The sequence below is a fragment of the Nilaparvata lugens genome, chromosome X (genome assembly GCF_014356525.2).
Source record: "Nilaparvata lugens isolate BPH chromosome X, ASM1435652v1, whole genome shotgun sequence".
NCBI lineage: Eukaryota > Metazoa > Arthropoda > Insecta > Hemiptera > Delphacidae > Nilaparvata > Nilaparvata lugens.
In genome coordinates this window covers 12,169,301-12,181,927 of record NC_052518.1, presented here as the reverse complement: position 1 = coordinate 12,181,927, position 12,627 = coordinate 12,169,301, and the positions used below count along the sequence as shown (strand labels likewise).

At 32.9% G+C, this 12,627-nt stretch overlaps 1 protein-coding gene across 15 annotated transcripts in view; it reads right to left on the bottom strand.

Moving 5' to 3' along the window:
• The window catches only part of LOC111043351 (plasma membrane calcium-transporting ATPase 2), a 406,771-nt gene that overhangs the window by 132,316 nt on the left and 261,828 nt on the right, over positions 1-12,627 (bottom strand). For all 15 annotated transcript variants that reach the window (XR_005573144.1, XM_039442413.1, XM_039442410.1 and 12 more), the window contains 3 exons: positions 11,079-11,250; positions 6,933-7,130; positions 1,666-1,892 (listed from right to left, as the gene is read on the bottom strand). Coding sequence is in view for 14 of the 15 variants with exons in the window: in XM_039442413.1 (XP_039298347.1) it covers positions 1,666-1,892; positions 6,933-7,130; positions 11,079-11,235 (582 nt within the window). In the remaining variant the exon portion in view is untranslated. The remainder of the gene's footprint in view (positions 1-1,665; positions 1,893-6,932; positions 7,131-11,078; positions 11,251-12,627) is intronic.

Genomic DNA, 12,627 nt, shown 5'->3' with positions numbered 1-12,627 from the left:
AAACTTCCCGTTGCAATATATTTTTAGAAATTTAAAATATGTTTTTAGGGATAAGGGTTGCATAGAAACTAGATCACTCTGTGAGTTACCATGGCTTTGATGTTCGGTAAATATATTTCTGTTTTGATTAAAATCGATGCTAAATATTGTAAATTCCACAACTAATTTTGAGCACTGGAGTGTAGTTTCATTGCTTTACCAGCATTTTAAACAGTACTCCAACACAGTTTCAAAAATACAATTGGCACAGAGTTAAGAGAACTGGGAAAATTTTCCTGGTAAAGCTACTCAACTCCAGTCCACTGCTTGAAAGAGAAGTGAAATTGACAATATCTAATACTGTTTTCGATCATTAAGGAATTATTTAGTGCAGAAGAACGTACTTGGTTGAATATCTCCAAGAGGGTCAGGGATGTGAGAAAACTAACGGGTGTCCCATAAAGAGCACATAATTCGAATTCCTCGGCATAGTTGGTATGTTAGGTTAGTTGCACTGTTACTTCTTATGTAATCAGTTCTATCTGCTGTAAGTCGACATGAAGCGTTACATTAAGGAGCAACGCATTTTGATTCTCAAAACGCATTATAAGTAAGGGGAATGTTATGCCAAAAAGAAAATTTTGTGGAATTTTCAGTCAACAGTTGAGAAACTCATTGAAAAGTTCGAGGGAACAGGTTATTTTTCCTTATCCTTTTGTTTATTGAACCTTCAGGACGCTCTCGTCTTGGCCGGTCTATCGAGAGAATTGTCACTGTGAGTCCATGGAGACACAAATTTTGTTGAGAAATTTAAAGTGTGTCACCAAAGTCGTGGAGGACATTTTTGTCTTATATCTTGTTCAACAATTAACACAGGAAATGCACTTTCCATTGCAATGTAAATATTGTAATATTTGAAGTAAATTATGATTTAATTAACAATTAAATGTTGCGTTCTTGATAAGACACTCTATAAAAAACCAGTTGTGTGATAGCTCGCCAACAAGATTATATTATTTTTCTCTACTTCTCCGTTATTTGAAATATGCACGTGAATAGTTTAGTGTTTAGTATTTTGAAATTTTCTCATATTTCCCCAATTATTTAACTTATGAACGTGGATGATTTAGCGTTTAGTTTCTAGAAGGTCTCAAGAAATTGTTCTAAACAGCATTGGACAGCATGAACTTTTAAATTACATTGCACATTATTTTTCAATCGGAATTTACAGTTTTTGTTAATGAAATTTACTTTTGCTTTTTAATTTTGTCTACATTAATACTGTAAACCTACTGATAGTAAACCAACCTCTTTGTGAGTTAAAAATAATAATGAAAGTATTCTATCATTGACTCAATGGCCGCGCTAATACGCTATCGCTAAGATAAGTTAAGAATCATGTGCCCGCAACTCCCGTTGGAAGGGTGACCGCTTGAACAAACTGCTCTGAAATCTGAACAAACTGCTCTGAAGATTCATGAATCCATAAAATCGCTTCCCGGTGGTTCGGAACCCGCCTAAAACTGTAGGTCCATTCATATCTCATTACCATCCGCCTCATTACCCACGCACAAGCCTAGAGCTCATGTGGGCATCACGCTCAGAAAAAATATTAAGGTGCTCCACAATATTCTACAAATATTTTATGGATAATGATAGAGAATTATTGATTTTGTAGATGAATACCTGACAAATATCGCCGACCACAATATCACCCACTGATATTTGCTTCACTTCCGCTTGCCTGATGACAGAAAATTTATGTTCTCCTTCGATTCGGCTTTGAAGACCACGAAATTGTCGTTCCTTAGTGTAGTCGTTGAATGCTGTCACTATGACAACAACAATCACAGATATTAAGATAGCTAGACCCTCGATCCATCCGTGTTTCGATTCATCTTCATCTACCACAACTGAAAAAGAAATAACAAGTTCCAATATGAGCAACACACAAAAAAGATGGACAATAGAACGGCTGAATCAAAACTAGTAGGACAATTAAATACTCGTTCAGCATTAAGAAACGAGTAAACACAGAAGTCGAAGTGAATAAACTTCAGTTAAGTAAATGCTCACGATCCAAGTAAACCGTAAATACTCGTTCAGCATTAAGAAACAAGTAAACACAGAAGTCGAAGTGAATAAAATTCAGTGAAGTAAATGCTCGCGATTCAAGTAAACCGTAAATATCGTTGCTGGCCAGATAGCCGAGTTGAATAAGGGTAAACGTCCACTGTAACCGTATTCAACCGATCCGTTCGGCCGTTGGATCGGACGAATCTGCTGGCCGTTAATACGGCCGAATATTTTTGTCCATTTGTACCGTTCACGTCAGTCTAGTTGCCAATTATTGAATTAAATATTATCATAGCCACAAAAAATTTTCATAAAAAATGATTATATTGAGATTTTAAAAATTGAATAAACAAATATCCACTAAATTAGTTATTCATTACAATAATCTTACCTTCAACAAATATCCACTAAATTAGTTATTCATTACAATAATCTTACCTTCAACAAATATCCACTAAATTAGTTATCCATTATTAAGCAATTAATGAATGTTCGCAGATTCCTTTGAACATCGTGACGATGGTATCTTTTGTCTCGCATATCCCACAATGGAACATGCTCTTGAACCAAACTTATCAACTTTTCACTGTCCATAGTTACAACTTTATAAAACAGAACAACTTCAAAAAACAAAAACAAACAAGACTGAGGAACAATTTTAGGTTAGGAACACTAGTTGTTGCCTCAGCTCGACTAGTTAGTTCGGCCGGATAGAGCCGGAAATCCCATTCAATTCGGGTCGAAAAACTGATCGGCCGGAGCCGGCCGGGCACGGTCGTATGAACCTGTTACAATGGACGAGCATCTATTCCTTTCTTTGTTGGGGGATCGTTCGGACGAGTTCGGTAGTTTTCGGCCGATGCTAGTTCGAACGAAAACGGTTCTAGTGGACGGCCCACCTAAGGCGTTGTATCCTTCAATCTGCTAGTGCTACCTGGTCGCGGGTTCGAATCCCATCGAATAGGCATAGACGTTTGATTATTTCATAATTCACCCTCGCACTTCCCATTACCCACGCACAAGCAAAAAGCTCATGTGGGCATCATCCGCAATTAAAAAATAATAATAATGAATAAATAAATCCAGATTACAGTGAATAAGTGGTGAATTACTTCCACGGCAAGAAACCAATCGTAAATTTACAAGTTGCCTGATCCAAGACTTGTCTAACTTTACTAGAGTTATCTAACTTTATTAAGAAGACGTGTCTAACTTTATCAGAGTACATCTTATTCAACGGAAGGCGATGTTAACAAAATATTTGTTTTGGTTGGTAAATCATCAGCTGAAAAGACTTGAGGTGGATTCACATCTGTTCAATAGATTTTTATTCAAATTTTTGAAAACGATAGCCCAGAAACAGACGTCACAACAACTGAGCAGCCGGGCTACCGAGCCTTTACTTAAATTTTTGTAGAGCATGGTTGTCTCGTAAGTAATACTTGCAAGTAAATCGTCAATCTAGCAAGGAAACTGTTTTCAGTTAACTTGGAACTACTTTATTCACATATCGTAATTGGAATACTTCTTAGATTCAATTTGCAAGTAAGCAACTCGTCCTACTCGTTTTTTTCACCCGGCCCATTGTAACACTTGGGCACACTATTTTTCAATTTCACTTCGATTAAGAACTAGTTAGTGAATGCATTCGAACACGTTTTTGAACACTTAGCAGTCTAATTTTATGCAAATAACACCACTACGGACTGTGCCAACAAGAGCAACGTGGATGAAATTCAACGGTTCCAGAACAAAGTTTTGAGGAACATCGTTGATGCCGCAAGATTCATCCGGAACGCGGACATCCACAGAGACCTGGAGGTGGAGTTCATCTCATCAGATGTTGGACGTTTCGCACGCAAGCATGCAGACAGAATCCAACGGCTTGGAAATGAAGAAGTCGCTCAGCTACTGGACAACATACATACACTGCGCAGATTGAAGCGGACCAAGTCCTTCGGATTGTGTAGTGTTGTGGAGTGAAAGTGCCAAAAAAACAGAGCAGTGTTAATAGTGTGATTGTGTATCTACATGATAATTCAGTAATATTTTTATTTTTAATATTTGTCAATTTCTAGTTGGTTGCTAATAATTGGATAAAAACACAAATATGTTGTCAAATTCAATTATGGAACGGTTCTACAATATTGACAATGACTCAGTCGAATTTTTAGTTCCTAGTAGTGGTCCTGGTGAGAACTACCTATCTTATTAATTCAACCCTCTATTATACAAAAAATTGTTCATATTAGAAAAAATATTGTAAAACAATGTTCTAATATTAGAAAAATTGTTCATTAGCCTCTTTAGACTAGGTTGCAATTTATGAAAAAAACTACTACCAACGTGGAGGAGCGCTTTCAGACGTTATGTTCATCTTCAACACTCTTATTTGTAGCTATTACAATTATTTACATATAATCAGACTGCTATGTCCTTAACATCGTGTTCAAATTTATTTAATACAATAATAAGCATTACTGATTGAATGTTTAAATAAAACGTAGCTGATACAATGGGCCATATGAATAAAGTTGAGCATTTGCTTATACTTCTAAAATATGGAGCATTTGCTTCATTTTCTATGAATAAATGTGAGCAAAACCTTTTGCTCATGCTCATCAAAAAAAAAGTTTGAGCATTTGCTCAAAAGTAAAAGCTTTTGCTCAAAATTGTATGAATAAACTAGAGCATTTGCTCAACTTTTGAAGCAAATGCTTCAAAAAAGGTGAGTCTAGTCTAGAGCAGCTTATCACCTTTTGCTCATAGTAAAGTGGCTCAACTAATTCGTATGAGGAAGAGGAAACTATACCAGATACGATCACAACCAATAGTTGAGAAATATGAAACTCTTTTTAGATTCAACCATGATACATTTTATCACCATTATCCCTACAAAAGAATAAATACAAGAGATAGCTACCTGTTATAAAGATAGCCATCACAAAATAGGAAATAGGTATTTAAGAAGATGAAAGTGTAGACGATTATAAGAAGGCTACTGATATTATAAGAATATGCTGAAGATTATTATAGAGATGATTTTTTTCACGCTATTATTTCAAAATTCTAAACTCAACTAACCTAAAACTCTATTCATAAATAGAAAACAGAGCAGACGACGCAAACACAAGCGGTGCACCCTATTTGCATATTTAGCGCTTCCGTGAGCTATAAAAACAAACTAAGGCTACAAAAGTGAATCAGCTGATGAAAAATCTCTAAAATACGTGAGCATTTGCTACAGAGTTCAGGAGCATAAGGTAAGAGTAAAAGGTAAAGCTTATTCATATAAAAAGGAGCCAATGCTTTTGCTTCTACCTTTTGCTCATGAGCAAAACCTTATGCTCCATGCTCTTGCTCATGAGCATTTGCTCTGGTTTTATTCATATGGGCCATTATCAGTTCCACCATTATTGACTGAGTTAATTGATAATAATTATAATTCTATCCAAACTGTCATCATTGATTAAATGAATGGGAAGAATTGAAGTGGCATACTGTATCATACTGTACTTCATATATTATTCATAAGAGATGCTGACAGGAGTTAAATTTACTATAATAATCCCATGTTTCAAGATTAACCAAACATTTCAATCAAACTACAAATACATTTTCTAATTAATTTATAAATAGATAATAAAACAGGACTTAGTGCTATGGAAAATGAACTCAAAGGGTGATGATCGGAAGATTCTAGTTTAAAAACGGAAAGAGTTTATCATTAGACAAACAAGTAAATTTAAACTAAGATAATAATAAGCAAACAATCAGTTATTTGGTACAGCATGTATTATAACATGTAACCAATAAAATGAAGCAAACATTAGTAATAGATTACCATAACATGAAAAGTTTGTATTAGATAATCAATAGAGCTAAATAAACAATTAAAATCTACAATTATGGTTTTTATCAATCATTGGAAATTTATACAGCAAATCCCTATAATCATTCCTTCATTTGAATGAATTGAAGTCAATATACATTAACAATTTTCTTAAGACTGTGACAGATATAAAATTCATAAATTAAGGATATTCACTATTGACATTGCATGTATAGGTGCGTACAGATATAGGCTACTTAATTATTTCTTAATTTTAATGTCTGCCATAGTCTAAATGCATACTCTTAAGGTGCGTACAGATTTACGCGCCGCGAACATGAGCAATTCACTTTTAATCATCTGTATTTTTACAGAAACGGTAAGATACAGATATAAAAAGCTTGGCATCAGCTGATTAAAAGTGAATTGCTCATGTTCGCGGCGCGTAAATCTGTACGCACCTTAAGAGTATACATTTAGACTATGGCAGACATTAAAATTAAGAATATTCACCATTGACACTGCATGAGCAATTGACACTGCGAACATGAGCAATTCACTTTTAATCAGCTGATGCCAAGCTTTTTTTATCTGTATCTTACCGTTTCTGTAAAAATACAGGTATAGTCAGCTGATTAAAAGTGAATTGCTCATGTTCGCGGCGCGTAAATCTATACGCACCTTTAGAGTATGCATTTAGACTATGGCAGACATTAAAATAAAGAATATTCACCATTGACACTGCATGTAAGAGTATGCATGTTTTGTCTATGAATAAACTATAAATTGTTATTTATCATAGGAAGAGTATATTATATATAGGAAAAAAACCAGCAGTTGATGTTTAAATTGAATAAAGAAAAGATAATCGCAGAGTACATATAATATGGAAATTTAGTAAAAATGTTGAATGAAAAATTTCGTGTGGCTAGAGCTAAAAGGTTTTTGTATTCTAGCCATGTTTATTGATGAAGTTTTCTAAATATATTCAGGAAACAATAATAGAATCTACTATACTGTATAATGAACAAAATGTGAAACTTACATGATCCTTCCTCATCCGCGGGTTGATAGAATGAAAGACCTAAAGATACTAGGGCAGCGATTTCCAAAATTATTAGTGTAACATCTTGAAGAGCTTCCCATACTAACTGCATAAACGTTTTAGGAGGTTTAGGTGGAATTGTATTCGAACCAAATGTTTCTCTTCTGTGCTCCATGTCTGCTTGGGAGCCACATAATCCTGCAATCAAAGCACAAGTAGAACGGTTAGAGAAGTATCATGGATAGAGTCACAAAATGGTCAAAACTAAGCAGTAAAAATAAGTCGAATCATTTCCCAATGGGAAATATAGTAAGATTACATAATAATTTGAATTAAAATGAATATGCTTGATAAATAAATATACATAAATGATGTATCAATTCAGAAGTATCATTTCATGTTAATACAACGTTTTAGCACACTCAACCGCGCTAATTTACTAAAATGCAGAGAAATATCAATAGTCTACTTCTTTTTCGAGGGTAGCACCAGTTTTGTGTTTGGGTAATAAGAGGGATGATGATGATGGGAGAAGATTTGGTTCCAAACCAACTAGAATCAATTTTGAATCTCATAAATTATTAATAAAAACAATATAAAAATATTGAAGTACCCTTTATTTTTAAAAACTTTAAAATAGTTCAACAACTAGTTTCAACCATTAGGTCATTTTCAAGTTGAAATGTCTAATTGATAGACATTTCAGCCATAAGGTCATTTTCTAGTTGAAATGTCTAATTGATAGACATTTCAACTTGAAAATGACCCAATGGTTGAAACCAGTTGTTGAAATATTAAAAAGTTTTTTAAAATAAAGTGTACCTACTTAAAGATTTTATATTGTTTTAATTAATTTATTAAAAGTAGCCCATGTGAATGAAATGTTTTTCTCATAAATGATATTTGGAAAATTTATGAGCTGAAATTAAGAAAAATTATAAGTTCTAGGTGACTGCTTGTCTCTTCCTTCCTGAATATTATATTTGTTAACTTCATCCAAAATAATGATGAGATTTGTGGAATACTACACAATTGAAAAAACATAGTTTTATTTTTTCACATCCATATTATTATTAGATTTGTACACAGGACTGTAGTTTCGTGTTGAAACCAACACATTTTCAAATGTAGTGAGCATAGATACATTCACCTGTTCACTTAGTAGATGGTTAAGTGAGCAGGTGAATCTATGCATCACTATCACTACATTAGAAGATGTGTTTATTTAAACATGAAACTGCAGTTCTGTGTACAAATCTAATAAATGTGGATGTGAAAAAACTGTGTTTTTTCAAATAAATAATGATTGAAATACATGTTACCATGTTTGGAATAGCTTTGATCTTCTCGATCACATAATTATCATATTGTGCAGAATTTCAAGTTCTTTCATTTATTTCAGGTTGCATTTCTCATCCATCATTGCGGACAGGAATACGAAGGCACTACAATCAACAACCGCGACTCGAATGGCGAAGCGACTCCATCAGCGCTTCATGTGAGTGTTTTGTCAATTAATGACAAAATCAATAATAAAAGCTCATAAATGTTTAATAAACTCTGAATAAAACTAGCATATTGCTATTTTAAAACTGAAACCTGAACCTAAACCTTCCTCTAAACTACAAACTTTTCATTTCATTTCTCCTAAAAACTAATCATTATAAGTTGTAAAGCTGCGTACAGACTTGAGCGTCACAAATACGAGCACTTAACGTTTCATCAGCTGATTATATCTGTATTTGCTCAGAAAAAGTAAGGTGCAGATATAATAAGCTGATGAAAAGTGAAATGCGCGTATTCGTGGTGCTAAAGTCTGTACGCAGCTTTAATAATATAATATAATATTTATAAAATAATACGTAATAATAATTATATAAATATTATTATTATCATAATAATAAACATTTAAATGCACTAATAACTAAATTATAATAATAAGAATAAATTGTACTAATTAATCTTAACCTCAAATGATAAGAATATATTTCTCTTTTTAGCTGACTAAAATTATTGATCGTTGTAAAATATTACTACACGATTATAAATAAAATTAGAAAATATTATTATAAGATTGGGAGCTAAGCAGAACCATTAACTTATTAGTTGTACAAACTTGTGCAATTTAAATTTACACTTGTATCTCATCTTTTTATTCAAATTATTCGTAGAGAAATAACAGGAGAAACGCTTAGTCCAGTTAACTAAGATTTCATAGCTGTTTCTCTCTCTCTTTCTTTGAATTTTTAGCTGTTTGTGCACTACATTCATTGGATACTCGCGACTGAGTTTCCTGGCGACTCTAAATGCTGGTCGCCAAGAGACTTGAGACTTAAGTATCCTAATTGTTCAATAAAGTGAGTCCTCAAGCTAGTTACATACACATCGATTCTTGGACGTACGATTTTTTGACATCCTTATAAACTTCACCAGATTGAATGGAACTTGACAAATATATATGTTTGCCAAGTTATATTTAATTTAATATAATTTATAATGCAGCAAAACATCGTATGTCCAAAAATCGATGAGTAGGTAACTGGACTAAGCGTTTCTCCTGTTATTTCTCTACGAATAAGTTGAATAAAAAGATGAGATACAACAAGTGTAAATTTAAATTGCACAAGTTTGTACAACTAATAAGTTAATGGTTCTGCTTAGCTTCCAATCTTATAATAATATTTTCTAATTTTATTTATAATCGTGTAGTAATATTTTACAACGAATAAATAAATGATTGGCCATAATTTAGTTGATGAGTTGATCAGTTTAGATGCTGATTATCTAGATAATAAGCATCCAAAGTCAGCACCTGATTAAAATTGGTTTGCTATCCTAGCCTGGCATTAGACAAAGCAGATAGTTCTATCCATTTCCAACTCCGCACCATTGGCAAATCGATTGTGGGTTATGAAGATGTAATGAACTACCAAAATATTTATTCTCAATTATGAAAATTTATTATTAACTCATGAGAAGATAACTTTGTATAATTTCATATCTGTAAATTTACCATATTTATTGTGAATAACATATTATGATATATAGTGTTCTTGAAGAACATTGAGATTTAGTTATTCATGATACCTATTTTTGATTGAAGATTTGTTAGTTTTTTGAAGTGTAAATTGTTATTTTAATAAGTGATAGTAACTTAAACTACAATTTAATTTAGACTGTAGTAAAAATTTGAGAAGGGACAGTTTCGGGCATATAAGCCTGTTGTGCCTTCTCACATAAAGTGTACCAATGCCGTCCTATCTTTTCACTTAAGGTTGTGCAAAGGCTAAAAATAAACTTTCTACTGGTGATATTTTTCCAAGTTTTTCGATTTGTATAATTATCATCAACCTATCAAAATGAAAAATTTTTCTCAGGAAAACATTTTTTTCTGATCATTACTTTTTGAGATATGAGTGCCTAAAGTTTGAATTTTTGGGACAGAATATTTCAAATTCGGTAGGATATAAATCCATGAGATTTAGAGGATGGATTCTTCATGGTATTGTTGATCTGGTGAAACAAAAAGTTTCTGAAAATATCAATTTTTGAAAAAAAAATATTCAATTTACCAAAAATAACTCAACTAGCCTAAAAGTTATTTTTGGTTATTCTTAGTAAATTGAATAACTATCTTAAAAATTGATATTTTCAGAAAAATTTTGTTTTACTAGATCAACAATACCATGAAGAATCTATCCTCTCAATCTCATGGATTTATCTCTTACGGAATTTGAAATGTTCTATCCCAAAAATTCAAACTTTAGGCGCTCATATCTCAAAAAGAAATGATCAGAAAAAAAATGTTTTCCTAAGAAAACTTTTTCATTTTTATAGCTTGATGATATACAAATCGAAAAACTCTGGAGAATATTAAATTTTGGAGAATATTATATTTGGAGTAAAAAGTTCATTATTAGCCTTTGCACAGCCTTAATAACGTGAATCTCACTATAGATTATTTGAAAAAAGTGGAAAATAAACGTGGCAACTATGGCGTCCTATCATTCCCTTCACTAACTATAGAAGGCGGTGGAAGAAGAAACGCTGCACCTTTCACATTATAGCGTGAATCTCACTATAGCTATGGTTTCGGGAACGTTAACGCTCGGTCAACTTCCAGGACGTAGAATCAACTTTTCTTACCTTCGCTGGGGGATGTGTAAAGCTTTTTACAAATTTCTTGCACGCCACCGTGTTCGGTGACTTTGGCAATTCCCTCACGGCCGCGGTGCTCCATGAGCTCCCGCAGCTGTTTGAGGGAGATCCCATACTTGGCAGGCCGTCCATCTATTGATGCCATTCTTTCTCACGTTTTCTGAAACAAAAATACAACCAATATTACAAATATGCATCAAACAAAAATCCCAAATACTCAAATCTGAGCAATAAATTCATATTTATGATACACTTTCACACATTTTCTGCAATAAAACATTTCATTGAATAATTTATTAAATAAAAAAACCTACACTTTACATTTCCAATAATACAATACAAGTAATTTCAAACAAATGTAATGCGCCCCGAGATGATCCGTGTAGGGCTTTAAAGGAAAAATAATAAATATGTTACAAAAAATAAAACAAAGGAGAAATAATAATAAAAAGAATATTACCAAGTATAAATAAAACAAAATTGCTAAAATATGTGAAAAATAAATATTGTTATATTAATTTGTCAAGGCAATGAATGCTCAAAAAGGGGTATAGAGGGATATGTTTGGAAGACAATTTTTGACCCCGCAGTTCTGTTAAGGGTAGTAAGGAGGTAAAAATATCAAAAAGTCCCCATCCCTACCCCCTGTGCTAAGGGGGTGGGGGTGGTTTAAAGGTATCATTTTTTGCTTTTTTGCATAAAACTTAAAAACTATGTATCCTAAGGACTTAACTGTAATATAACAAATTAAAGCTTACATAATTTCCTACAATATTCATTCTACAACTTTTTTTATATCTCCTCTAGTTTTCGAGATATCCGCTCTTGAAGGTGTGACATTTTTGAGAAAAACACCTTTGCCACCAATTTTTTTCTATTTTTGCTCTTATAACTTTTTAAAAATCGATGGGAAAAATCCATGCTGATGAGCTTATAGAGCATTAAATTCTCTTCAATTTGATGTATAATTTCACACTTTTACGAATTTCCCTAGGCCTTTTGCAGCAGCTTTAGTGTTGAGTGTGAAATCTCCATTTTTGCAAGAATAGACCAATTGACAAATGAATTTGGAAGGAATGTTTTAAACAAAATTTTTGACTTGCAGCTTTGTTGAGACTAGTTAGGAGGAGAACATATCAAAAGTCTCTATTCCTAACTCATGTGCTAAGGGTATGAGGGTGGTTTAAAAGTTGCATTTTTCAGCGATTTGCTTCCACGCTCATATCTTAAAAACAATGCGTTCAACCTACATAACTAACAATTCAAAAATGAAGCTTGATAAATTTTCTACAATTTTTGTTATGTGGAATTTTGTGATATTCCCAACAGTTTACAAGATATTAGCTCTTGAAGGAGTGTAATTGTTAAAGTAACAGGTCTTTATCCAATGTTTTGCTCTTTCAGGGCTTATAACTCTCCAACAATGTATCATAAAAACTGATGCTTATCGTAGATTTGTAGAGTATTGAATTCTCTTTGAAATGATGTATTTTTTCACTATTCAAAGTTTTCCTTTCATTGTTTTAGCAGCTTAAAT